Raw genomic sequence first — 25,283 nt, forward strand, 5'->3', positions numbered from 1 at the left:
GGAGGGGATTTGGATAGCTCGCAACATTATCCTATTCTTAGCTAAGATCAACAAATGCTCACCGCGAGGGGATTCTGAAGGATAAAACGCCCGCGCAATAGAAATGAATGAAGTTATACGGTTTGCTAATGTTTCATATTTTAAAAATATCAAGGCTTGCATGTAAGACCAGGAGAAATCAATAACTAAAAAACAAAACAAAACAAAACAAAACAAAAAACAAGCAAAACGGAAATTGCCGAGAATATTATCTGAAATCGTCTAACGCCAAAAATACTACCTCCAGCCGTCTCCACTAGCGTCAAAACCATAATATCCAACAGTCGGTTTTTTTATAATCGTTTAAGGTCTCCTGAATTTTGATAAATATTGCTTTAACCAACGCTATGACTGTCAAACTGGGATCAGCTCACTCAACCACTTAGAGCTAACCTTAGGCAGTTTTCGTACGTTTTCCAGGCAACAGTACGGTTGTCATGTGAAATCAAGAATGTTTTGAATGAATGTGAAAGACCATTTCAGCACCGAGTGGTTCACGCCAATGCCGGCCGCAGTATTGCGTGGAAAATCTTACGACAGAGGCTGGTGAGTTGATATAAACCTTTTTTATTACTTGCTGTTTAATACATATATGTGCCTGTAACTCCTAACAAATCATGTAACTACTGCGAATTGGTGGAGCCTTTACCTCACGCGGGGTATACATATTAACATTGTTACTTGAACTAGAAGTTGTACCGAAGATTTAAATCAATCACATCAATTTTCCTACATTTTTGCCGTGCATTCGCTTACCGCGTTTAGCTCACAGTACCTTCTTTAAAAAAAAAAAATGAAATGACAGGCGACAACAGGGCCGTGGTCCATTAGTAACAGGCGAACGAACGGTCTTGCCTTGATAAGATCAAAACATCTAAAAAGCTTCTTTCCTGATTTTGCCTCGCTATGAATTTTATTCTGGTCACGACCGTGGACAAACATAACTTTAAATGAATAAATGATATGAAGAATACAGCCAAAATAACGGCCGCAAACACTTCTGTTCATTTTCAAACGGTGTAACACTCAAGGAGATGCTAGGATATCTCTTTATCACTAAAGCGATAACATTTTTCGTTACGTGACAAAAACTTTTATTCGCTTTCTGACCATTCTGAGACTACCAGACTTCATTTTTTTCAGACTCATTGTTTATAGGTCTTCACCTCTAGCAGCTCTTTCTTCGTGGCTTGTTACGACCTACTTCATCGGGTTCTTGAAAGCTTTCAAGGAGAATATGTTTCTATCAACACAAAAGCTCGAGATATTTCTCAGTTTTTACTGTGATTCCAAACTTAAATGACTCAAGCCAACTTAAGGAAGTGTTAAGAGTGGCATTGATATAAACCCGCAGCAAGCTGTAGCTTCTGTTCCTTTTCAGTGATAGTGATCGAAATGTTTTCCTTAGGCAAGCTACCGAGAAACCATTGTGACAATACACCGCGCGTACTTGATCGATTTCATTGCAAGCCGCACCTTAAATCTAATCTTCTATACGTAATAACGAAAATAAATTTTTAGTTGAGTGCAGAGGTAATTAAATTATGACATTTTATACTAAGAATTCGAAAGAAAACGTGGGTCACAATTAAAAGTTGAAATGACCGCATTGGTAATTAATAAACTGCCACTGATTCTACTCGAACAAGAAGTACCGTATACGATCAGAATACTGAGTAAATACCGCTCTAAATGACGCCTCAAACGGATAAGAGAGGAAACGCTTGTTTCGTGGTAATCGACCTAAAAAGGCGGTATTAGTCAGGTTTAGTGACAAAACTTTCTAGGACACGAAATTTAGCTTCTTGACAGGCGAAAAGACCATGGCTAAAGCAAGTCCAAGACAACACCTTAATTAAGAAGTGATGCCGTAGAGCCGGAACCAAGAAGCGAGCCATGAGTGTATTCGTAACCCGCGGATGTACAAAGATTTCTGCCAGTTGTTTTATGCCGCGCCAAAAATACGCATTTTCGAGATAATCTTACGTGAAACAACGTATGGAAGTGGGTCCAAAGTTCACAGGCTATATTGGTCGTGAGATCAGTTTTATTTTATATTCATAACCAAGGTTTCACGTGGTTGATATTTTTTGCTCTATTTGTGCCAATATCAATCGATTTTCCTCAGTTTGCGTCGATCTGTTGTAAAGGAAGTTGACACCGGTTAAGTTTACCGCTTCAAAGGAGACCATTTTCAACGGAAGGTTTGATAAATATGCACCAGTTTAAAATTGCCATTAATCAAATTTTAATGCTGCAGACAAATATTTATGTTTTGGTACATTTTAAGCTACGAATGTTTATTAAATGTTTAAATTAAAGAATCAAAATTTTGCAAACTGTAAGCGGCTGTAAATTATAGCAATTCGGCAGACTGATAAAAGGAAATGTAATTTTGGCACTTTTCTCGTCACAATGAAGTAAGACACCGAAATTCATGTATTTTAAGCAGCTTTTCGAATATATACATATTTGGAGGATCCTACATGCTTCTTAAATAGATTACCGTTGTCACGGTTATGAAATTTGATATCACAGGAAGACTTTCGGTGCATTTGGATTGGGCTGCGGAAGAAGAATTCATTGCCTCTTCTCTTAGATTTGTCAAAATAGGATATACAAGGTATCTGCTTAACAGGTTAGAATGCAGTTTCTTAACCATCGACGCGATAACCGAATTAGTTTATTTGTCAGACAGATACCTCGGCAGTTTCAATCAGCGTAAATAGATTACCGTTGTCACGGTTATGAAATTTGATATCACAGGAAGACTTTCGGTGCATTTGGATTGGGCTGCGGAAGAAGAATTCATTGCCTCTTCTCTTAGATTTGTCAAAATAGGATATACAAGGTATCTGCTTAACAGGTTAGAATGCAGTTTCATAACCATCGACGCGATAACCGAATTAGTTTATTTGTCAGACAGATACCTCGGCAGTTTCAATCAGCGTCAGTTAGAGAGAAACAAGGTTGCAGCATCAGGGTTTGCGCTTGCGCGCTTCCAACTGAAGGCTTATTGACGCCAATTTCAAAGCAAGGATCTTTACTTTTTTGACTTGAATTTTACAAAATTTTAAGATTTCGTTATGCTTTCAACAGACAACAGACGCATTTGTTATGAGACGCAGAATTAACCGGTGTACAGAAAACTAAGGGTCTAGCGGTCCGTCTTTGTACACGACAAAGAGAAGTAAAAACTGATTATCGTTACAAGTCTGATGGGCTGTGCAATGCAATACGAGTATCATTGCCTTAAAAATTCAACAGGTCCCTTCAAATTTTGAAAAATATCACGAATAAAGGTTTGCGTGCGATACCACGAGCTGAAATATAAAATCAATTACTTCTAATTCAGCATGAAGCCGATCGCATTAAGTATTGGGAGACAATAGCTTAAAAATGCAACTTTTTAAGCCTGAAATCAAATGCTCCAAATACTAACAACTTCCTTTCACCATAGTGGTCCATAAATTCCCTTCAATGTTAAACCCGAAAATTTGCTGGTTCATGCACCGGTACAGTGTCCCATAGTTGATGATGTGCTAAATTCTCAAAACCACCTCTTTTTTTATAAAATAAATTGTTTTTCCAGCCTAGGCTGAATATTCTTATTTTTCTGCCGATTTGAGGCTGTAAATATTCCTGTAGATATTCTTAGATTATAGGAATTCAAAGTGAGCTGTTGACGTAATGGTGGCGTGAGCAATGAGAATTTGCATGTTGTTGATCAAAGTAAAAAAGTCTTCTTTCTTTCGTCGCGGTGTTTCCTAGAAGAGATAGAAAATATGTTTTCTGTGTTTCAACTCGAAAAATTTATGGATACACTCGCCTGTCGGCTCGTGTTCCCACAGCATGTCTCGTTCCCCCAAACTTCCACTTGTGTTTTTATAACTCGAGAGAAACACGGAGCATGTGTAGTCAGAGATTAATCAGATACAGTTTGATAGCGCACAGAAGAGCATTTAGGCTGAGTGCTGTATTTTCTGTTTTTTCAAACGCGATAACGAAGCCACTATACAAAAGATCTTCTTTCAGTTTAGTTTTTCTTTTGCATGACGTTTTCATTAGTGTTCTTCTCCTCCGTGGAGCTCATCTACTCTCTGAAATCGTCCCTATGATTAACGAAAAAAGGAAAACAATTCTTGGGTGCTTTCCATTCCGAAAAAAATTTCGGAAGTATGACGTAGTACAGAAATTTCCTGAAAAAGTTTCAGAAAAACCCATATTGCCAGGAGCCATAATCGGGGACGGAGACCGTAAGTCTCGGATTCGCGCGTACCTATAATATGGGACAATTTTTCTATTTTTAGAACAAATTGCGCCATCCTGACGTCATATATCCGCGCGGATTCACGCACATGTCGGGGGCTCTCGCGTGGATGTTGTCACGTTGTGTGATCAAATGGTGAGAGTTGAGAGATTCTCTTGCGTATTTTTCACAGCGATGGCAGGGAATAAGGCAGGGAATACGAACCAGGGCGCTCATATGTAGTTTTATGCTCTGAGCTAACGGAAAAGGTGGGTTTTCAGGGTCGAAAGCAAGACTTCAATCTCGCGCTGGGAATGAATAATAAGATCTGCTCACGCTGTTTGTAAGCTTACGCGTATGTTTTTGCGTTTGTTCTGACTTAAGAATATAGCAAGAAAACTCTCTACTCTGGTGTCGAGTTACACCTTTTGCTGTTCATTTACAGAAAACAAACATTCATTTGTGTCCAAATTTCTTTCATTATGGTCATTAAACTCTCATTAACACCAATATGACCTTCATTTGCGCGTAAGGAACGTTCAAGAAAAACATTTACATATGCATTAACATTCAAAATCATCAAAAGAAAAACAATACCTTCATTTGACATTCATTGACTGTAAATGTATTTTCATTTTGGTCGAAAAAAAATTCGTTGTCACGAAACGACAATCATTTACATTTTACGACATTCAGTTTTCAACAAAAGACTTTCAATAACACAATTTGCATGAGAACTAACATTCAATTGCATTACTATGCAACCATATCCATGAAGGTAGCAATCTTAAATGCGGTGAGACATACATTACCGTGTTTTCACCTAACGTTAAGAGAAAACAATCGCTCATTAGCGTAATTCTTTTGAACAGAGATATCTCGCCCAATTTTCCTCGAAAATTTGATTATAGAACAAGGGACCATATGTACTTTTTTCAAATCATAATTTCACAATCCTCCCCTTGCAGATATAAATTCGGCCACTTACGAAACTTTTTGCGTACAACTCAGAGGGCGCACTACAGTATTCGTGTGACATACATGTGCATGTAGTGACAGTTCGATTTGTCCAGAAATGCCACGAAGAAATAGAATCGCATTTGAACACTGCGAAAGGATAGTCAGGGCTTTTGAAGATGTCAATGAAGACTATTTACTATTTACTAGTGTGGCAATTGAAGGATAAATCGTTCAGCGAATTTGATATTCTATCTTTCAAAAATAAATGTTATTATGGCTGTAATGTTTGTCTCGCCGCATTAAAGATTGTTACCTTCATGGATATGGTTGCATAATAATGCAATTGAATGTTAGTTCTCATGCAAATTGTGTTATTGAAAGTCTTTTGTTGAAAACTGAATGTCGTAAAGTGTAAATGATTGTCGTTTCGTGACAACGAATTTTTTTTCGACCAAAATGAAAATACATTTACAGTCAATGAATGTCAAATGAAGGTATTGTTTTTCTTTTGATGATTTTGAATGTTAATGCATATGTAAATGTTTTTCTTGAACGTTCCTTACGCGCAAATGAAGGTCATATTGGTGTTAATGAGAGTTTAATGATCATAATGAAAGAAACTTGGAAACAAATGAATGTTTATTTTCTGTAAATGAACAGCAAAAGGTGTAATTTGTGAGTTTCTCAGACAATGGTTCATCATAACCAAAACCTGTTTTGACGGTTTCTTATTGTTTCTGCTTGTTTGGTGAGTTTGCAAAAGTTTTTGAAAGGAAAGTCTGACGCGTACAATTAGCTCATTTGCATAGTGCAGTTCGTGCACTTTCAAGTCCGAGTCGGTGTTTTCAATTGTCAACAAATCTTGACAAAGATTTCTTTCGTTATCTTTTGTGCTGAGCTGCTGTAACAAATTTCACGAACGCAAAAAAGGCTACTAACATCATGTGTCTTTCTTCAACATAAGCATAGTGAAGTTTTACACTGCGAAAATGAAAATGGACAAGGAGTTTTGATAACTCGATCAACAAAATCGAAATCGTTATTGCAAGTTTATTGAAGAAAGCGTCATCGTAACTTTGCTGATTATTTTTGCATTATTCACATATTTTCAGTTTAGCTTTTAATATGTTCTCAAACATTTATCAATCTTAAACATATTTAAAAACTATAGAGTTATTGTTTGAGTTCGATGTACGCTTTCACACGAAAGTGCGGTGGAAGTACAATTTGTCATGTTTACTGACTGTACAAAACACGCATCGGCGGGCGCTCTCATTCATCGACAACAGAGAATTTACTGGATTTTTACACGAATAAAACTGAGCAGTATCTACGGACGTAAAGTTATTGGGCCTTGATGAAACATCAAGCGTTGCTTACAATTCAAGCGAAACTCAAACTAGCAATTATTTTGTTTTACTTTTCGGTCGCGATAGACTGACAAATTCCTCGCAAGCGTGTGGCAAGAGGAGCTAGGAAACTATGAAGTCCTGAGGCTCTGCTATATCTAAACATATCCAGCTATTTTTTTGCTGTGTAATGGAAAAGCTGTTAATCTTCAACATATGTGAAATTTAAAGTGGAGTAATGTATAGCTCATGTAAAGAAGCATCCGTCGGAACACAACTTGGTCAGCGATATATGTAAGCTTACAGCGGAACATACCTAAATTCGACACTGTCTTACTTCACTCAAACTGGAGCAGCTTACGACGAAAATACTTAAGCAAAATTCCAACAGACGTAAACGCGTTGAGTTGTGGGCCAAAAACATGAAAAATTTCGGGAATTTCGGACGCCGTTTCCCCCGCGCGACATCCGCAAAAATCCTCGCAGCATGTACGCGCGTGTGCCGCAGGCGATGGCGCAATTTGTTCTAAAAATAGAATTATCGTCCCATATCATGGGGACAACCCCAATACTAGAAATGGCGCGCGCTTACGGTCTCCGTCCCCGATTATGGCTCCTGATATTGGTAAATTTAAGAAATGAGATCCATTCCACCGAAAATACCGGAAATTATCAAAGGAAATTCAAATACAACGGAGATTCTTGATAAGAATGTTTCGATAATTTAGGTACACCTCGCGAGGTTCTCCTCTTTTGCGGAAATTTCGGAAAATGCTGTAAGTTCCATTCTCCATTAATTGGAAATTTCCAAAAATTTAAACCCAAATTTTTGGTCGAATTCAAAGTTCACCCTGTCTTAACTGATAACCAGCAAGGAAGAGGTATAATTATGTAAAGCCCTTCTGTTTGCAAGCGGGAAATGCAGTTATAGTGAAATGGATACTTTTGGTTGTGGAAACCAACAAGATCCTTGTTCATGTTTTTTATTACAACTATTGCATTTTTGTTTTTGTTTTTGTTTTTTTCTCAGATGACTATGTATCTCAATTTGTATTTTGGAGTCTTCATGGTACTGGCTTCAATTTATGGTAAGTCAACTACGGTTGTAGTAAGTTGTAAGTAATATAAGTTGGAAGCATTTTTGTCTTCTGGACAGAAGTGATCTAATTACGTTACAGAATCTGAGAAGACTGCAAGATATTACTATCCTTATAAATGAGGTGAAACATAAAATTCGCTCCACCAAAGTATGTGACCTGTTTCATATGACTGCTCACCCCTGAATAATGTAACAAAATAATCTTTAATGAGGAGGCCTTCGTCACAAAGATGGTTTACAGAAGGGTCCTCTATTAAGATTAAACAAAAGCAAATCTAGGAAAAATGAGCTGGATTTTAACAACTAATATATAACTATACGGAAAGAAAAATATAAACGTATAAGCGTATCCTACAAGGGTAGCAGAGTTCGCCATCCTCAGGTATGGCAAGCATTCGCTTACCTACCCGAGACCAATGTTGTAGAATAGGTTACCAGGCGACAGCACTAGGCAGTTTTAAGTTTCGTATTCGTGAATGCGATTTAAGTGTGTTGGTAGACGATGACAATTGCTCGAATTTCATTCTTTGTAACTCATAACAGAATGACTTTTTTATCAGGATTTCAGGTTTTTTTTTAACTAAGTTTTTGATAGTTAATTGATATGTATCATTTAGGTGCTAAGGGTCTACCTAGGCTACTAATGGTTCATTGCAAATAAGCTTTTAATTAAATCATGATTAACTGTCCCCAATTGATGGAGGTGAGTTTCCCCACGGCTAGCTCAGACAGACATGTTACTGAAGTTTTGGCTGATTGATCGGTTAATCGATTGACTGACTGACTGATTGATTGATTAATTAACTGATAGTTAGATTAATTGATTGTTTGGTTGATTGATTGATTGATTGATTGATTAGAGCGGTTTTCAATTGAGTGTCGTAAAACCGAGACCAAACCAACTTCTTACCAATTAGACACCTTAGTCAAGCTCAAACCGTAGTAAAACCAAAACCAAACTAATTGTCTAATTACTTTCGACACTCAATTGAAAACCGCACTAATAGATTGATTGATTAATTGGTTGTTTGGTTGATTGATTGATCGATTGATTGATTGTTTGATTGATTGATTGATCGATTGTTTGGTTGGTTGGTTGATTGATTAATGGATTGATTGATTAACTGGCTGTTTAGTTGATTGTTTGATTGATTGATGGATGGATGGAGAGATTGATTGGTTGACTGATTGATTGATTGATTAATTAATTGATTGATGGATTGATTGATTGATTGACTGATTGATTGGTTGATTGATTGATTGATTGATGGATTGATTGAATGATTGATTCATTGTTTGATTGATTGATGTATTGATGGATGGATGGATTGATTGATTGTTTGTTTGATTGATTGATTAATGGATTGGTTAATTAATTGGTTGCTTGGTTGATTGATCGATTGATCGATTGTTTGATGATTTGATTGATTGATTAATGAATTGTTTGATTAATTAAATGTTTGGTTGATCGATTGATCGAATGATTGATTGGTTGGTTGATTGATTGATTGATTGATTGATTGAGTTATGAATTGATTGATTTATTGGTTGCTTGGTTGATTGACTGATTGATTGATTAATGGATTGTTTGATTAATTGATCGTTTGGTTGGTCGATCGATCGATTGATTGATTAGTTAATGGATTGATTGATTGATTAATGGTTGTTTGGTTGATTGCTTGGTTGTTTGGTTGATTGATTGCTTGATTGATTGATTAATTGATTGATTGATGGATTGATTATTTGTTTGATTGTTTTTTTTGATTGGTGGTTTGGTTGATTGATTGATTGATTGACTGATTCAGTAATAAACTGCTGATTGATGATTAGAACACACGTTCATAAAGGGTGCTTTCCATTGAACCAAATATTCCGCTTTGGTTTTCCAGGTATTCTAGTAGCGAATAGAAAATATTATTTCTGGAATAAAGTGATTAAGGAGAAGACCTCAAGATTGCTTATCACTAAATCTGGCAAGAATTAATATGCATTTTATTTTGGTTTCCCTATTTGTTAATTTTTGTATTGTCTTCTTGTTTCAATTTAATTCATTTTATTCATGATATGCTCGTGGAAATCACAACCTCATTTATTTATTTTCTCTCCAGGAGCTGTGAAAGGCCAAGAAAATGGTGAGCGTTTAATTATTTATCATTTTAATAAGGAAGCAGAAGATAATACACAGAATTATTATTATTTACAATTCTCTTGGCCTTCATGACAAAGTAAACAAACGCGATTCAACCATTGTGGGATATCTATACAGTAAGCGGAAATTGACTGAGCACCCGCCTTTCCGAAAAAGGCAAGCAATTCGAAGTATTTACATTGCCCACTAGAAACACTTTGCACAAAAACCTGGGCTTAAAATATAGAATGTGATAGAAGAGGTATGGACTTAAAGTGTTACTAACTTCCTCCCCCCCTCCCCTACTAACGAAAGCTAAAGCAGTATGAGCACGTTTCTTTTTACTACAAAATGTATTCCTGAATGAGGCGCCTGGCCTAATTCTCACCGCCTGCAGCTGTCAATCTTGCATCAAAGCTTAATTAAGCAGTTGACAAACAAAATACGCTTTTTCGCTCCGACAGCTGCTGATAAAGACGTGCCGTTTAATCTTTGCCGAGAATATTCATGTTAAAGCATGAACAGATCATGATCATAGCTTATTTCTGACATTTTCATTTTGGGGCGCGGTCAGCTTACAAGTCGCTTACACGCTGTAGGGTGTCATAACTGCAAGAGTGAAAATTTGTATTTTGCGTACGAAAGGAGTTAAAGTGGGAATTGCAATCCCTTCCATTTTTTTTTCCATATTGTAACTTCCTGTCTAAAACGACACTGTTTGACTCTTTAACACCAAAACATCAATGGAAGAAATCATACCTAAACAAGTATGAAGGAATGAATTACGACAGACATAAACGACATTTAGGGAAGAATATATTATCTGAAAACTGAAATGAAAAAATTTCCCAGCACTGACACCATTATTCACCTTTGGGTTTGGGCGGAAACGCTTCCACGCACAGAGGCGACTAAAAGGCCGGTAGAAAAGAGAAATTTAGAGAGAAAATGACGAAAAAATAAAGCAAAACACTCGCAAATCTCAAAAGTGTTGATTTGTGTACCATATTGAAAGGTTTTGGAGAGTTTGCCGACAATGACACGAGGTAACAGTCAGCAAATGACATTAAAGGTGTCTTCAGCGTTGAAAGTGCCGTTTTCAAGGAAAATCTCTTAGAGTCAAAGGTTTAAATGACACAGTTTTGTTCATTTCAGAAAATCCCTGCCAGAAAGGCGTAGATCTGGGAATCATAGTGGACAGATCAAGGAGTGTCAAAAAGCAAAACTTCATAACGGTGAAGGACGATCTGAAGACGTTTTTGGATAACTTCAACATCAGCGAAAATGGAACCCATGTGTCCTTGATTTTCTTTGCTAATACGGCCAGTCTTCTGTTTAATCTAAGTGATGCGCGCTATTTTAGCAACCAGGCTGTAAAGGACCGCATCGACAACGTAAAAGACAAACTTTACGCTGGCACTCGGACGGATCTGGCGCTAATGAAGGCGCATGATGAGATGTTTCAAAGGGAACATGTCAGACGAAAACATAGCCAAGTACTTCTGATATTCACTGATGGAAACACTGCCAAAGAGTCCGCACCCTACAGCGAAACAGTTCCACCACTTGAAGTAGGATCTTCTTTAAACCATGTCTACTAGCGTGATATTGCCACAGTTCAACGCAACATATCACAACATTACTGGCCTAGTATTTGTAAGCTCCGGCCAAACGCACGCAAAATGTTGCGCCCGACAGTGTTGCGAATCCTTGTGCTGAAATGTTGCCATCGTTTGGCCGGAGCTTGCAAATGCTGGGCCAACAATGTTGGAATATGTTGTGTTCATATGTTGCGATCGTTTGGCCGGGGCTTCATAACCCATCACGTATCACGTGACTAAATGGGGGAAATTAGGGTTTTCCACAAGTTGCTCGGCAACTTTTTGGTAACTTCTCTTCTATGTCGAGCAACTCTTTTCGTTCCGAGCAACTTTTTGCATTTTGAGAAATTTCTAGTTTTCTATCAATTCTGAGAAATCGAAGCAGCATTTAGTGCTTAAATTAGCCTTGCTTCCATATTTCACAATGTTTTAGTAGACAATTTATGAATTTCCTTTGAAAAAGGAGCCAGTTCCCCTCTTCCCCTGGCAGATCTGGGTGCAAGATGCATGCAGCCGGCTGCTAGGTCAGCGGATTTTTTTAAAGAAAATTCAAAATGGCGGACAAAGGTTCAAATCGACTCACTCGAGTGTCTCAGGTTAAGAATTTTTACAAGATTAATATTAATAAATTCATGCGTAGTCTTTACTCATAAATATTTTGGTTTTAACTGAGGACAAAGTTATTTAGCAATATGCTGGTTACGCCGCAAAATTGTACAAAAATCGCAGCTTAGAAATTTTACTTTTGTTGGGCAAATTTGTACATTTTTCTAAGGAAGAGAGCAACAACAAAAAAATTTTTTTTTTGAGCAACTTTTGAGCAACTTTCGTTACAAAAAGCAACTTTTGACTTTTTTGAGCAACTTTTGAGCAACTTCTTGGCAAATTGCGCGTAACTTTTTGGGAAATCTCGAGCAACTTGTGGAAAGCCCTATATCCGTGAAATATTTCCCAATTTTCAGGGTCATGCTGCAGCTCTCGTAAGTCTCACATGAATGGCTTGAAACCCTTCAGAGGACAATAGAACACACACCAGAAACAATGCCCCCAAGCCCCAAAACAACAACAGCTGCTACAATGACGACAAATAGAATTACAAGCTTACGAGAGCTGCTACACTACAGAATTTTCAAAATTGCGCGTGTTGCGAAAAATATTTGAAGGATAATAAAAACAACAGCCTCCATTTGGCACGAAAATATGCTCGGATATTTGTCCTTGGACATTATCTGTTCCTCAAAGCTCACAATTTTCCACGAGCTACACTTTCAGAAAAATTGCTCGTTTCTCGGAACAAATAATGTCCAAGTACAAGTATCTGAAGTTATAATCCCTCAATTATTTTCGCTCGCACGAGATTGGTCTTAATGCGTCACGTGACTGAATACAGTGAAACCTGTATTAAGCGGACCCCATATTAGGCGGACACCAGCTTGAGTCCCCAAATTTTCTTCCCACATTTATTGTAAAATAAACCTGCATTCAGCGGACACCTCTGTTAAGCGGACGCGGACACCAAACTTAAGCCATTTTGTTGCACAAAACCCACAATAGGCGTACACTTCAAGGGCATTTTACCTCTAAAAGTTCAGCTGAGACTCCTTTAACATTGTTCAGCGATGTCGTTTTAAAGCTAAGTGATTATTCCAGATTGATGCATTGACTGACTGAACATTATGCTATGAACAGTTTTTGATCTCACACTGTGTTACACTGTGGTGCAAAAGGGTTAGTAATTACCTATTATTGCACAACATATTAGAACCTGTCTTGAGCGATCACCCTGTATTAACCGGACAGTAATGAGGGTCCCAATTGTGTCCGCTTAATACAGGTTTCACTGTGTGCCCCAGCTAAAACTGGGGAATATCTGAGTGATATTCCCCAGTTTACAAAAGCCCCATATCTTCAAAGCTCACAGTTTTCCTCGAGCTACGCCCTCGGAAAACTGTTCGCTTCTCGGAACAGATAATGTTTGCGGACAAATGTCCGAGCATATCTTCGTGGCAAATGGAGGCTATTGTTTATATTTTTTCGCGCCAAATGGAGGCTATTGCTTGTATATCAAGTGACTGGATGTGGCCGGATTTATAGCCGTACTAATCGAACCGTTTTTGGTAAGTGTTGGCAGTATATCAGGCGAATTTGGTCGAGTCATGGTTCGTATTTTGGCGAAACGAAGTCGAGCCAACATACTCATGGCGAGACCAAACGACCACCGAAGGGAGCGAAAAAAGTACTAAAGTATTAATATAGTATGTCGCTCAATATATCATGAGGAGTTTGAAATAAGACTACACCATTTGGTTCCCGTCGAGATGCGGTTAAAATTGGTCTTTTACCTTTTCACCTCTGGCAGCGGTCAAGTTCATGTTAGTTCCCGTTTCACCAATCTCTTATTGTTGTACCCTTTTGCCATAAGTATTCAGCAAGACAATTAAGTTACCCGAGAACCGGTCAATTTTAAGAGTTCAGAAATAGCTCAAATTTTAAGGTCACAGTATGCCTGGCCTTTAGTTAATTAAAAGGGCTCGAAACAGTTTCCAGTACTTTCCAGGACTTGGACTTTGATGGGTCATTATAACCACTCTATATCGGTTCATGCCAAAATCATGGTATCAAAAAAACTGCCCGAGCGTTAGTGAACATGTTGCTGTCAATTTTGTGGCACAATAGGTTACCATAGCAACAATATGACCTGCGAAAACCACCCCTGTTTTTAGCTTTAGGCGCTTATAACTCACAAACGAGCTCTGTGACCCCCATTGTTTATTATCGAATTGTAATCAACATGATAAGATGCAACTTGTTGTAAAGTTTAAAAAAATTCTGTGGAGGGGTTTCAGAGCCACCTGAAATTTTCGAAAATTTGTATAATACCATTATTGTGGCATCACTTGTTCAACCGTGGTAGTATTCATCCTTCAAAGTGTAGCTGTCAGAAAAGTGCTGGAAACTGTTGCCAGCCTCCTTTTAAGGAACGCGCTACATCGAGACACCTCTTAAAAGAGGTGTCTCGCGTCTAAACGATGCAGCGCGTTCAGTTTAAACTGTAGATACTTAAAACCCTATATAGGCCCTAAAATCCTTGTAGGCTTATCGCTACCATTTAGAAGCAATGAAAAATTCGGCATTCATTTTTTTTTTTTGGTATAGTTTGATGGCTAGATCTAGGGCTTTTAGTTTGATATAGAGGTTTAAACCGGCCGCGCTACATCGCTGGGACGCGAGATACCTTTGAAGGTATATGTAAGTATACGGTAACCTTAACTCATGGCTGACTAATAACTGAGAATCCAGCAGCCCCATGCAGACCCTCCTTAAACAGTCAATGGTTCGTTCGTAGACGGGTATCTTGCCGGGACTGTAGAGTATAGCATAACTGAATAAATCTCAGTAAACAGTAATGGTACGTTTTTTCTCACCTAAATTCAGGACAAAGGAGTCACTATCGTGGCAATTGGCATCGGATCAGGTATCAAAGAGAGCGAGTTAAAAAAAATTGCTGGTGACCGCGGTACGTGGATGAAGGTTCCCGATTTCGATTCCCTTGGTGACAAACTGAACGAAATTTTGGTTGGCGTCTGTGGTAAGTGTAAACCTTGATGTGTTTCATTGACCGATTTCATTGATTTACTCGACTATTAGGTTGAGTGTATCGCGTAATATTTTTTATTCCTGAACTTACTGATTGATTGAATGACTGAATGACTGACTGCCTGAGTGACCTGACTGACTGACTGACTGACTGGCTGACTGACTGACTGACTCACTGACTGACTGACTGCCTGCCTGCCTGAATGCCTGACTGACGGATAGACGGACGGACGGATTGACTGACTAACTGACTGACTGACGGTCGGATGGACTGCCGGACTGACGGACTGACTGACTGACTACCAATTGATTGACTGATTGATTGAATTGTAGACAGACTAACTGACTAGATGATTGATTGTTGATTGATTGATTGATTGATTGATTAATTGATTACATCGTGATCTCTTTTAGTAATTAACGGAGGTTACACAACGTGGTCTGGATGGTCAGAATGCAGTGTAACTTGTGGCGGGGGAACCAGAACACGAACGAGAAACTGCACAAACCCGGTGCCAATGGGAGGTGGCAAAGATTGCAGTGATATAGGAGAACCCGTGCAAGAGCAAGAATGCAACAATCAGACATGCGAGCTACGTAAGTTTTACTACTTCCATTGCCTCAATACACAACTAGCGCAGAGGTAAAGACGTGTTTTGCAGTGGAAATTATTGCCCAAAAAAATTAAGCTGCCTAGTTTTACTAAGAGTGGGCCTGTGGTTAAACTCTATAATCATGTCTGACTTTCTTCCGAAAAAAAAATCAGAGAATCATCCATTCCACATTAGTGTGATATTAACTTTGTAACTTCTCCGCAGAACACTTTACTTCATACTGATAGAAGCCTATGGGCAGTGAATAAGTTCGCTAACAGACTACACATGTAAACGTTCAATCGAAGTGAGACTTCAGCAATATAATATATTCTCGATCAGGAGCTTTAGGTCAGCGACCGCTCTGGTCCTACCTAATAGGGAATTATTAGAGAGCTTAAGCAAACCACGACGACAAAGGCAACGAGAACGCCACCAAACAAAATGTTTAATGAGTAGAACAATGGCTGTGCATGTGCGTTAATCTTTGTACATTTCTTTACTGTCCTCCGTCCTCTGCACAACAAAACATTTATTCCACTCGCGCTTGATTGTAACTATTAGACGCGCGACGTTGGCTATACATCAGAGAGTTTAAGAAAACCACGACGGCAACGGCAACGGGAACGTCGCTAATCAAAGGGTTTAATGAGCAGAACAATGGCTGTGCACGCGCGTTATGATTCTTGGTACATTTCTTTGCCGTCCCCTGCAAAACAAGTACGTGAAATGGCCAAATTCCGCGTTGTCTGAACAACGTGAACCACAACGGCTAATTTTTTAAATTTCTATTTCAAATTTATCTCTGTGTCCCAGATTCAGTTTCGTGATAGGTTTGACAGTCATAAACAAAGTAAACGACTTAAGAGTAACGCGAGATTCGTAGGTAAAATATAAATTCATTTTTTTAATCGACGTTTTCCTCGGCGTCGCCGTCGTAGCTTCTTAAACTCGCTATCATCTCATATCCAGCGCACGCTAGTGGGATAATTGTTAAATAAAATACAGGGCAGGGTTGTTCAAAGCCTGATTAAGCTAACCCAGGAATAGCCAGAATTCTACTTTTGTAACTTTGGGGTGAGGTTTTCTGGTTATTTAGTTTGTTCTTCAGTTTTGAGTTCGAATAATCGCAGACTACACAAATCATAAGCAGTAAAAAACATTTTCATGTAAGAGAAATAAATACTTGGGTTAACTTTCAATCCCGGGTTAGTGTTAACCGGCTTTCGAACAACCCTGCAGTTGCACAAGTGATTATACACGCAGTGTACATCGCACGAATAGTTTGAAATCCTTTGAATTGCCTTATGTAACACAATAAAACGACACCTCATTTCTACGAGTTACTTTATTTTTATGTAATGAAACTGAGGCAAATTTATACTAGAACAATTAGGTATTTAGCGTGTCCGAGAAACTCAACTCGAGACGACTGAGAGCATCAACAGCTAATGGCTGGAAAGGGACTTGAATCTCCGGAATTTCAAGGTCCCCCTCCACATTACGCTGGAGAAATTTGAAAATGGAGCTTTCTTCCAACGGTTAGGCCTACCGTCCACACTGATCTGTCATGAAAACGGATCTTTTCGAAAACGCTCTTCAAACCGGTGGAATTTGAAAACGCCGGCTTTACGTTTTAGTGTGAACTAACCGCCGACCGGTCAGCTCAGTGGTGGAGCACCGGACTAGCGTGCGGGAGGTCGCGGGTTCAAACCCCGGCCCGACCAACACCCAGGGTCGTTAAATAATTGAGGATAAAGTGCTGCCTTTGTAATGACATCTGCAAATGATTAGACTTTCTAGTCTTCTCGGGTAAGGACGATAAACTCTTCATAATTAATTCTGTGGGACGTAAAAGAACCCACACACTGATCGAAAAGAGTAGGGGACGTAGTTCCCTGTGGGGGTGGTCTATCTCTCATCTGATGGTAAAATGCTCGGAGATATTAGCTGCATAAGCTACTCTGAAATATGAGAGTTTATAAAGTAATGTAACGGAAAACATTTTCAAAACGGAGCTTTCCGAAAAAGATGACTTCATGATAGTCATGTGATTTCCCTGCTTGAGTTTTCCTCAAACACAAATTCAAAATGACCGGTGGCTGTTACGTTTTCACATTTTTCCGGCCTAGTGTGAACGGGACCGCTCAAGTTCAACGTTGTGACCACTCCGCTAGCTGCCTCTCAGAGTTTTTTCATTTGAGTTTTGTTTTCTTTCTCCTATTACAGCTATTGATGGAGGTTACACCCGATGGACTACTTGGAGCACTTGCAGTAAGACATGCGGCAAGGGAACGCAGATACGCTTTCGAAGCTGTACCGACCCACCACCGAATGGCGGGGGCCGATCATGTGCTATCCTTGGAAAACCTACACAAACTAAGAAGTGCAAGTTGGCCGGGTGCAAGAAACGTAGGCTAAACGACAGGCTATTCCTTATGTGTTTCAGGCATACTCTTTTAATATCTTTGTAAGGGTTTTTTATAAGAATATTGAGGTTGATTCGGGACAATAACGAAATATTTAGAATATGCTGAGAATATGTTCAGTGCAAGGCTAAGTTTTAGCTGTTTTTTTTTAACACGTCGACAGAAACTGTATTAGATTAATATCACCTGTTTTGAAATGAGCCTGATTAAATTCACAGGAGACACTCAATGTGAAAAGTTTATTGAGCTTGCGTCAGTCAGTCATCTGATGCAAATCTTACTGTATCTGTATCCTCACGCATTACAATTATTGATTCTAAGAATTAAAACCTGGAACCTGCGCTACGCCAGATACGAAGAACCACTAAAAGACGAAACTTATTCCTCAGCTAATACTTAGCCCATTGACGCCTGTGCCGACCGTAACCTGCCGTGACAATCGTTGGCCTTTGTTCCACTTCTAACGTCATCCCCTTTGACCAAAATTGACATCACTTATATTTAGGTTCTGCAGGAGGGAAAGATCCTTTAATTGAGCCTGATATATGCACGAAATTGAGTGAAAACCTCGTGGAAAAAATTTCCCTCAACTACACTTGACTACTCTGTGGTAAGAATTTCTCGTCTGGATGATACTTTCTCAGACATTTTTGAACTGGCTGGAAGCAATGCATGCCCAGAAGAAGTTCAACAACAGTAACAAAAAGATAAGAAAAGGAGAAAGAGGAAAGGTGAAAAAAAGAAAAATAAGAAACCGAAAATAAAGAAGTCTAAAAGACGTAAGACACTTTCTCTATCAAAATTTTGATTTGTGCGCATGCCCGAGCAAAAAGTACGTCATAACACACGATGCTAATGGAAAGAAAGGCGTGCCTTCATGTTGGAATGTCTTTTTGAGTAGATTGGAGGTACGCTGAAAATTTCAAAAATGTCCAAAAAATGCATTTTTGCCAAAAAGCTCTGGTGTCAACGGGTTAAAAAAGTTATTAATTATTTATTGTTTTTTTATTATTATTATTATTATTATCGATTGACCCTTTCCTTTGTTCTTTATCCTTTGTAATAGAACCAGCACCATGCAAGCAGGGTCTCGATCTGGGCATCTTGATCGACCGTTCGTCGAGTATTCGGCCTGTTAACCATGAACGCCTTCTAAAAGATTTCCTGCCCAAATTCCTTAAAAGTTTCAAAATTGCCAAAAGAAAGACCAACGTGGGTATCATCGCCTACGACGAGGCTGCAGAGCTTCTTGCCCCATTTAACGGTCGAAACTCCAGATCTAAGACAAGGATAATTAACTTCGTGAAATCTCTGCACCCAGGCGTTCAGTTACAAACTCGTACGGACAAAGGGCTGATAGCCGCTAATAAAGAATTGTTTACTAAAGGCAATGGCGACAGGAAAAGCCACCAAAACGTGCTCGTGACTTTCACTGACGGGAGAGCTTGGCCTAAGAGACGTATTAAACCATTCACGGAGACAGTACCTCCGCTTATGGTGAGTGAATTTTACTCCCTTTTGTAGTTTTCTTTACGTCACCTCCCCTCCTCCGCAGGCGTTATAAGGCCAGGGTCATCACGCAACGTTTCTCCCCACTGCGTGACGACCCTTACCCTGCGAGCGCAGACGTATTTACGATTGTCGCTTGTCGCTTGTCTCCCAGGAAAATTTTCGGCGGAGACTACCTCTTATCGTGGGTGAATCCATTTTTTATTTTATTTGATTTTTCATTATGGGCACCAGCAATATATTTCAAAATTGTAATTTTTCTGTTGCCATAATGATTCGATTTAGCGCACTCCTTCCAATAAGCGCCCCCTTTCGAATAAGCGCCCCCTTCAAATGTGCTTTTTATTTTAAATAAGCGCTCGTATTCCAATAAGCGCCCCTATTCTAATATTAAAATATTACAGCGCCGTCAGAGTATGTATCAACGGAGGTTCATCTTAATTGCTCACATACGTAATGCTGCACTACAAAAACAGTGGTCTTCGTTTGAGTTTCTCAACTATTATGTCCATGTGAAAGCATAATGCCTACAAACGAATGAACTCTTCTTCAAATATTGTTTTGATCATTCGGATGTTTGTCGAAAAAGAAGTAAGCGCCTTGTCTCAAGTAAGCACCCTCCGTGGAGGTACCAAAAGTAAATAAGCGCTCCGGGCACTAAATCGCATCATTAGGCATCCCTTTAGTTATCCTTGTCACGAGCTATTATTGTCATTTTAATTTTAATTTGAAGCTATTTTGCAGGCCCTAGGTTGGGTAATGCTATCCACCGAATAAATAGCCATCTAACGGATAAATGCTAACAAAACAAACCACGCTATCCATTGGGTAGTGATTTATCCTATGGATACAGTTATATGTTTTTAATTAATTAAGCTGTATAAAACTTCTCCCTTCCCTAAACGGCAAACCAACCAAAATCTCTGACATTTCTGCAACGAGTCATATCAGGCTTTACTGCCTGGAGTCTGGCTCCAAAATTACTTTAACACCATCAAAGTCATAAATAGAACTGATAATCTGACGTTGCATGTGTCGGCATAGTCCAATTTGTATTCCTATAAACTAAGAATCTTCACCAGAATATTTTCAGCCTAAAATCGGCGGAAAAATAAGAATATTCATCTGCGTAGATGGCGGAATTTCGCGTGAAAGTGCTACATGTTTCAGCCGCAGGGTCACGTACGTTAAGGATTGAGGCCGTGAGGAAATTTCCAAAGCACTTCGAAATCCCGCCAGCTACGTAGATGAGTTTTCTCTTAGACACTCAACGGAAAACCGCTCTATGCTTTTTTTTTTTTTAATCGTACTTTTCTAGCAAGGGAGAAAGGTGCACATGGTTGCTGTTGGTTACGGATTACCATATAAGCTAAACGTGAGTCAGCTCCACGACATCGCTGGTGAAAATGTGATCCCGGTTCCGAGGCCGCGTCAGATCACGAGAATGGCAAAGAAAATCAAAAAAGTGGTCTGCCGTAAGTTAAAAACGCTTGTAATATACGAGTAATATTTATACTAAGCATTGCATTGTTGAGCAAATTAAAAATTAAATAACGATAAATTAGTCTGCTCTCAGCCAGTCACTGCATATGGGTTATTGACCAAGCGTGAGGTCAAGATGGCTGGATATTGGTCAATAGGCTTTTTTCGATGTATTAAAATTCAGCTTGATAGTGAGGCCAAGAAGACATAAACAAAATAAATCAATAAACATGGTCATTCAATTTCCTTTGTTTGTGTCCTCTAAGCCTCATTGCCAAGCTGAATTACGGTATAATGGCCGAGACGAAGTAGAGGTCCATGGCTTGCAAAAAAAGAACGAGGCCAATATCCAGCCATCGTGACCGATCAAGCTTGGTGAATAAAAGATTTATCATATGGGAAAAGCACACCGAAAAATTGATCTTTGGGGAAATTTTTCTTGCGGGACACAGCACGTAATCCCGAGCAGGCAAGATAGAACTAGGGTAGCCAATCACAGCGCGGGATCTGGCTCATCTTACCCGCACACATTCCCGCAAACACAGGCTGACTACATATAATGAAATATCATATGGTTATATGAGAAAAGAAAGTCTGAAGTCGTCACTCAGGACTTCAGCTCTCCAATGAACTGCTGTGGCTTTACCACCATTTTCAGTGAGGGTGCTTGTTCAATTTATTGTTTTACACTTATTTCTTTAACAAACAAAGGAGCCCAAGCCGTGTATTACACGGTGATAAATCACGACGGACATTTGAGAACACGGGGGAAATGTAAAAAACACCAGCAGCAGGCGAGTGTTTTCTACATTTCTCGAGTGGTCTCAAATGTCCGGAGTGTAATACACGGCTTAGGCTTCTTCATTTGCTTTATGATATATATTTTATACGCGAAAAACAATAAAACACGCTTTTTCTATGCTTTATACTCCGTTAAAACATAGGTTTTTGACCAATCAGAGCGCGCGCAGGGTCCTAGCTATATTATAAATAACAATAAAATGTTTCTAGTTAACAGCAAAAATTACTTTCAACAAGGTAGTGGCCAAAGCAACAGACACTTTCTAATTATCCACTAAAATGACCACAGAATCATCTAAAACTATAGATTTTTTTGATTTGGTGGCTAGCGTTCACTTCGCAACTTTGCTTGAACGAAAAGAACACCGGTGGAAACAAAGATGCATGATTGGTGGCGTAGTTGTCCGTGACTGTCTAACACTGCTAAAAATTGTACAAATTTCTGAAAAAAAAAAACAACAACAACAACAAACTAATCAAAATAAAAACGAAACCGCAACGGTCATTACACAACCGCTCCTCACTCGACAGACACGTCAACGGGTGGGTGGGGATGGGGAGGGGTTCTACCTTCTCAAAATTGAAGCCTAACCTTGCAGTCGGCTTGAATGGTCTGACTGAAAGTGGCTCATGCTGGAGCCACCATCGAAAGGGAGAGGGGACAGAGAAAAGCAAAATAACATATCTTCTCAACAAGAACCAACACCGAAACACTCACTCGCTCATCCTCTTCGCCCCTTCGTGAGTGGAACAAAAGGCCACAACCAACACCGAGATCGACATGGAACATGCGAGATCGACATGGAACAATGATTACTTCGCGGTATTGTTACGGTATTGTTCCGCTTGATCATCGTCTCTTGGCTTGATAGGTCGGTTTTAAATGGGCCATTTCCGAATTACCTTAAGCCTCTTTCTCAAAGCGAGTCTTGGTGTCAATCATGAGATTTCATTCACATGCAAATTAAACTCATTTCCATATGAATAGCTGCGCACTAACCCTCGCTTTAACAGAGAGGCTTAAGTTAACTCGGACATGGGTTATTGAGGCTAAAACCAAAACCAAAGTAGTCGTTCTGGCCAATCACAAAGGACACAGACAATCCAAAGAAACCAATCAAAACTCGAAGCAAACATATGTAAATGTGGTCGATGCAAAGTGTAGGAAAACATTTGCCAGTAAACCACGATTGGTTTTGGCTTTGCTTCTGGGAACGTAGTTCCAAAGCAAATGCGCAAAATTTTTAGTTACTCAAGTGACATCCATCCTAAACGTCAATGTTGTCCGTTTCGCAAATCTTTTTTTTTCCTTTTATAGAGGTGGATGGTGGCTACTCGGCGTGGAGTATGTGGTCCATTTGTAGTGCCACATGTGGCGAAGGAGTCAGAATGCGAAGCAGAATCTGCAATTCACCTCCGCCCAGAAAGGGAGGAAAACATTGTGCCAGTCTGGGAAGCAATTACGAAACAGCGACATGCAATGAGGCCGAATGTCCAATAGGTACTTTGACATGTTAAAAGAAAGTTGAATATCATTTACATTATCTAGTTTCCATTTGGTCTACTCCCCAAGTGCGTCTTTCTGTGATACTTCCAACTTCTAAAACGTAATAGGAATATTGGTAGTATCTGGACTAAGTGAACCTAGGCGTACACGATGGTCCCGGTTAATTTTTTGGCAAGTTGAGCTAAGTCACTCCAATATGGCCCGCTTCGAAATGGAACAAATCTAAAATGATTTCAAAGATCCTGAAGATACATTTTGGGGGAAAAACAATTCAGAAGGTATCGTAAGTCATTGAGAAAGTATTTTTCTAAATAACCTTGAAATTGGAAGCGAGAATTCTAGCTAAACGGTCCGCGATATTAACACCGTTATTCAAATGCTACTTAAATATCTTTGGGATCGCCAGTTTAACGTTTGAATATAGTTTACAAAAAGAAAAATAAATGAAAGTTTTAGCTCATACAATAATGTCCAATTGTTTTCAATTAGCAAAAGAAAAGAAAAAATGGGGGCAGCTTTACTGAGATCTATTACTAGTCAATTAGTATAAATCTATTCGCTTCATATCCATGAATGCCGTTCGCTGATTAGCTACCCAACTCACTATCTATTCTGTTGTAGGTAGTGAGTGGCTTTGCAGTTTACGGTTTTAACAAAATGACGGCCTCTTTTCTGCGTTTTCGAAGTGTCTGTGAAGAGGATTTGGATAAAGTTTTGAACGACTAATAGATTTATACTAAAACATTAGTTTATTCGCTCTGGATTTCATAATCTAATTGTATATGCAAAGCATTCAATCTTAAGTATTTCTTCTTTAATACCCGTGCTCACCAACTTCCAGAGCTTTCCTGGTAGGTTACATTACATGAAATGTGCTATGTTTTTTTTTTGTCAGTACCATCACCGTGCGAACATAAGAAACTGGACGTGTGCCTCATCGTTGATTCGTCTAAGAGCGTTGGTGTTCAGAATTTTGTCCGTGTAAAGACCTTCCTGATCCAATTCATTCACCAGTTTGAGCCGAACACACACTTCAGTATTATTACCTTCTCTAGAAAGCCCATCGTACGATGCAAATTCGACTCACCTCAGTGTCAGTCTCCAGACGCAACCCACAGTCTCATTTCAGAGATACCTGACAAGGTTTCCTGGGGCACTGCAACAGATAAAGCCTTAGTCGCTGCCGACCAGATTGTGTTTACGCGGGAGAATGGCGAAAGAGCGGATGCTGCCAACATCGTCGTGGTTGTTACGGACGGAAGGACGATGAAGGGTTCTCTGCCATTTAACATTACCGTCCCTCCATTAAGGGTATATATTCGTGTTCTGTGGTAGACAGTAACAAGCAGCTGGCTCACTGAGTTGCAGCCTTGAGGCCATTGAGCATGGTTTCTTCCCTAGATAGGAATGTCTCAATCGCCCGGTTACCCCTGGGGATGCTGTCAGTCAGGGAGCCAAAATAACCCGGTTCCGAGATAGAAAGAGAATCTGAGAGGGTTTTAAAAGTGTCTTGTCTAATAACTCAGTACAATGGCCCCAGCCAGTGTTTGAGCCCGGACATCCAGATAAGGAGAGCAGCAATCTCCTTCACATCAGGCCAACGCACCCCTTCCCCCACCCCGATATGAATGAATTCCGTAACTTGAAATTTTAGATGTTTCTCTGTCTCACAATGGTTTGCAAATCAATTATAGGAAGGAAAACAAGCTAAGGTGTTAGCATTCGGTGTTGGCCCATCCATACGTGAAGAGGATCTTAACGAGATGGCAGGAGAGAAGAATTGGTTCTACGTGGAACAGTTTGAAGAGATGAAATACAGAATCTATGATATTCTAGAGACGGCTTGTGGTAATATCACCTCAGTAAACGGCGTACCAACAAGCTTGTAGGTATGGTATGTTCAGAAGTGTAACCAATCCCAAGTCGTTTCCGTTAAACAG

At 39.3% G+C, this 25,283-nt stretch overlaps 1 protein-coding gene across 4 annotated transcripts in view; it reads left to right on the forward strand.

Annotated features, from left to right (window-relative positions):
• Nucleotides 1-25,283, forward strand: part of LOC145480581 (coadhesin-like) — a 25,433-nt gene continuing 150 nt past the window's right edge. Inside the window, exons 1-12 of one of the 4 annotated variants that reach the window (XM_081458843.1) lie at nucleotides 1-585; nucleotides 7,628-7,685; nucleotides 9,805-9,828; nucleotides 10,980-11,395; nucleotides 14,861-15,014; nucleotides 15,437-15,619; nucleotides 17,845-18,027; nucleotides 19,111-19,541; nucleotides 20,872-21,028; nucleotides 23,155-23,337; nucleotides 24,239-24,654; nucleotides 25,038-25,232. In XM_081458843.1, coding sequence (XP_081314969.1) covers nucleotides 7,628-7,685; nucleotides 9,805-9,828; nucleotides 10,980-11,395; nucleotides 14,861-15,014; nucleotides 15,437-15,619; nucleotides 17,845-18,027; nucleotides 19,111-19,541; nucleotides 20,872-21,028; nucleotides 23,155-23,337; nucleotides 24,239-24,654; nucleotides 25,038-25,232 — 2,400 coding nt within the window. In that variant the 5' untranslated portion in view covers nucleotides 1-585. Of the gene's footprint in view, nucleotides 586-1,760; nucleotides 2,244-2,804; nucleotides 2,906-7,627; nucleotides 7,686-9,804; nucleotides 9,829-10,979; nucleotides 11,396-14,860; nucleotides 15,015-15,436; nucleotides 15,620-17,844; nucleotides 18,028-19,110; nucleotides 19,542-20,871; nucleotides 21,029-23,154; nucleotides 23,338-24,238; nucleotides 24,655-25,037; nucleotides 25,233-25,283 lie in introns of those variants that run through there. The other 3 variants (XM_081458847.1, XM_081458846.1, XM_081458844.1) reach the window with 3 other exon arrangements.

This window comes from Orbicella franksi, chromosome 3, assembly GCF_964199315.1.
Source record: "Orbicella franksi chromosome 3, jaOrbFran1.1, whole genome shotgun sequence".
Classification (NCBI taxonomy): domain Eukaryota; kingdom Metazoa; phylum Cnidaria; class Anthozoa; order Scleractinia; family Merulinidae; genus Orbicella; species Orbicella franksi.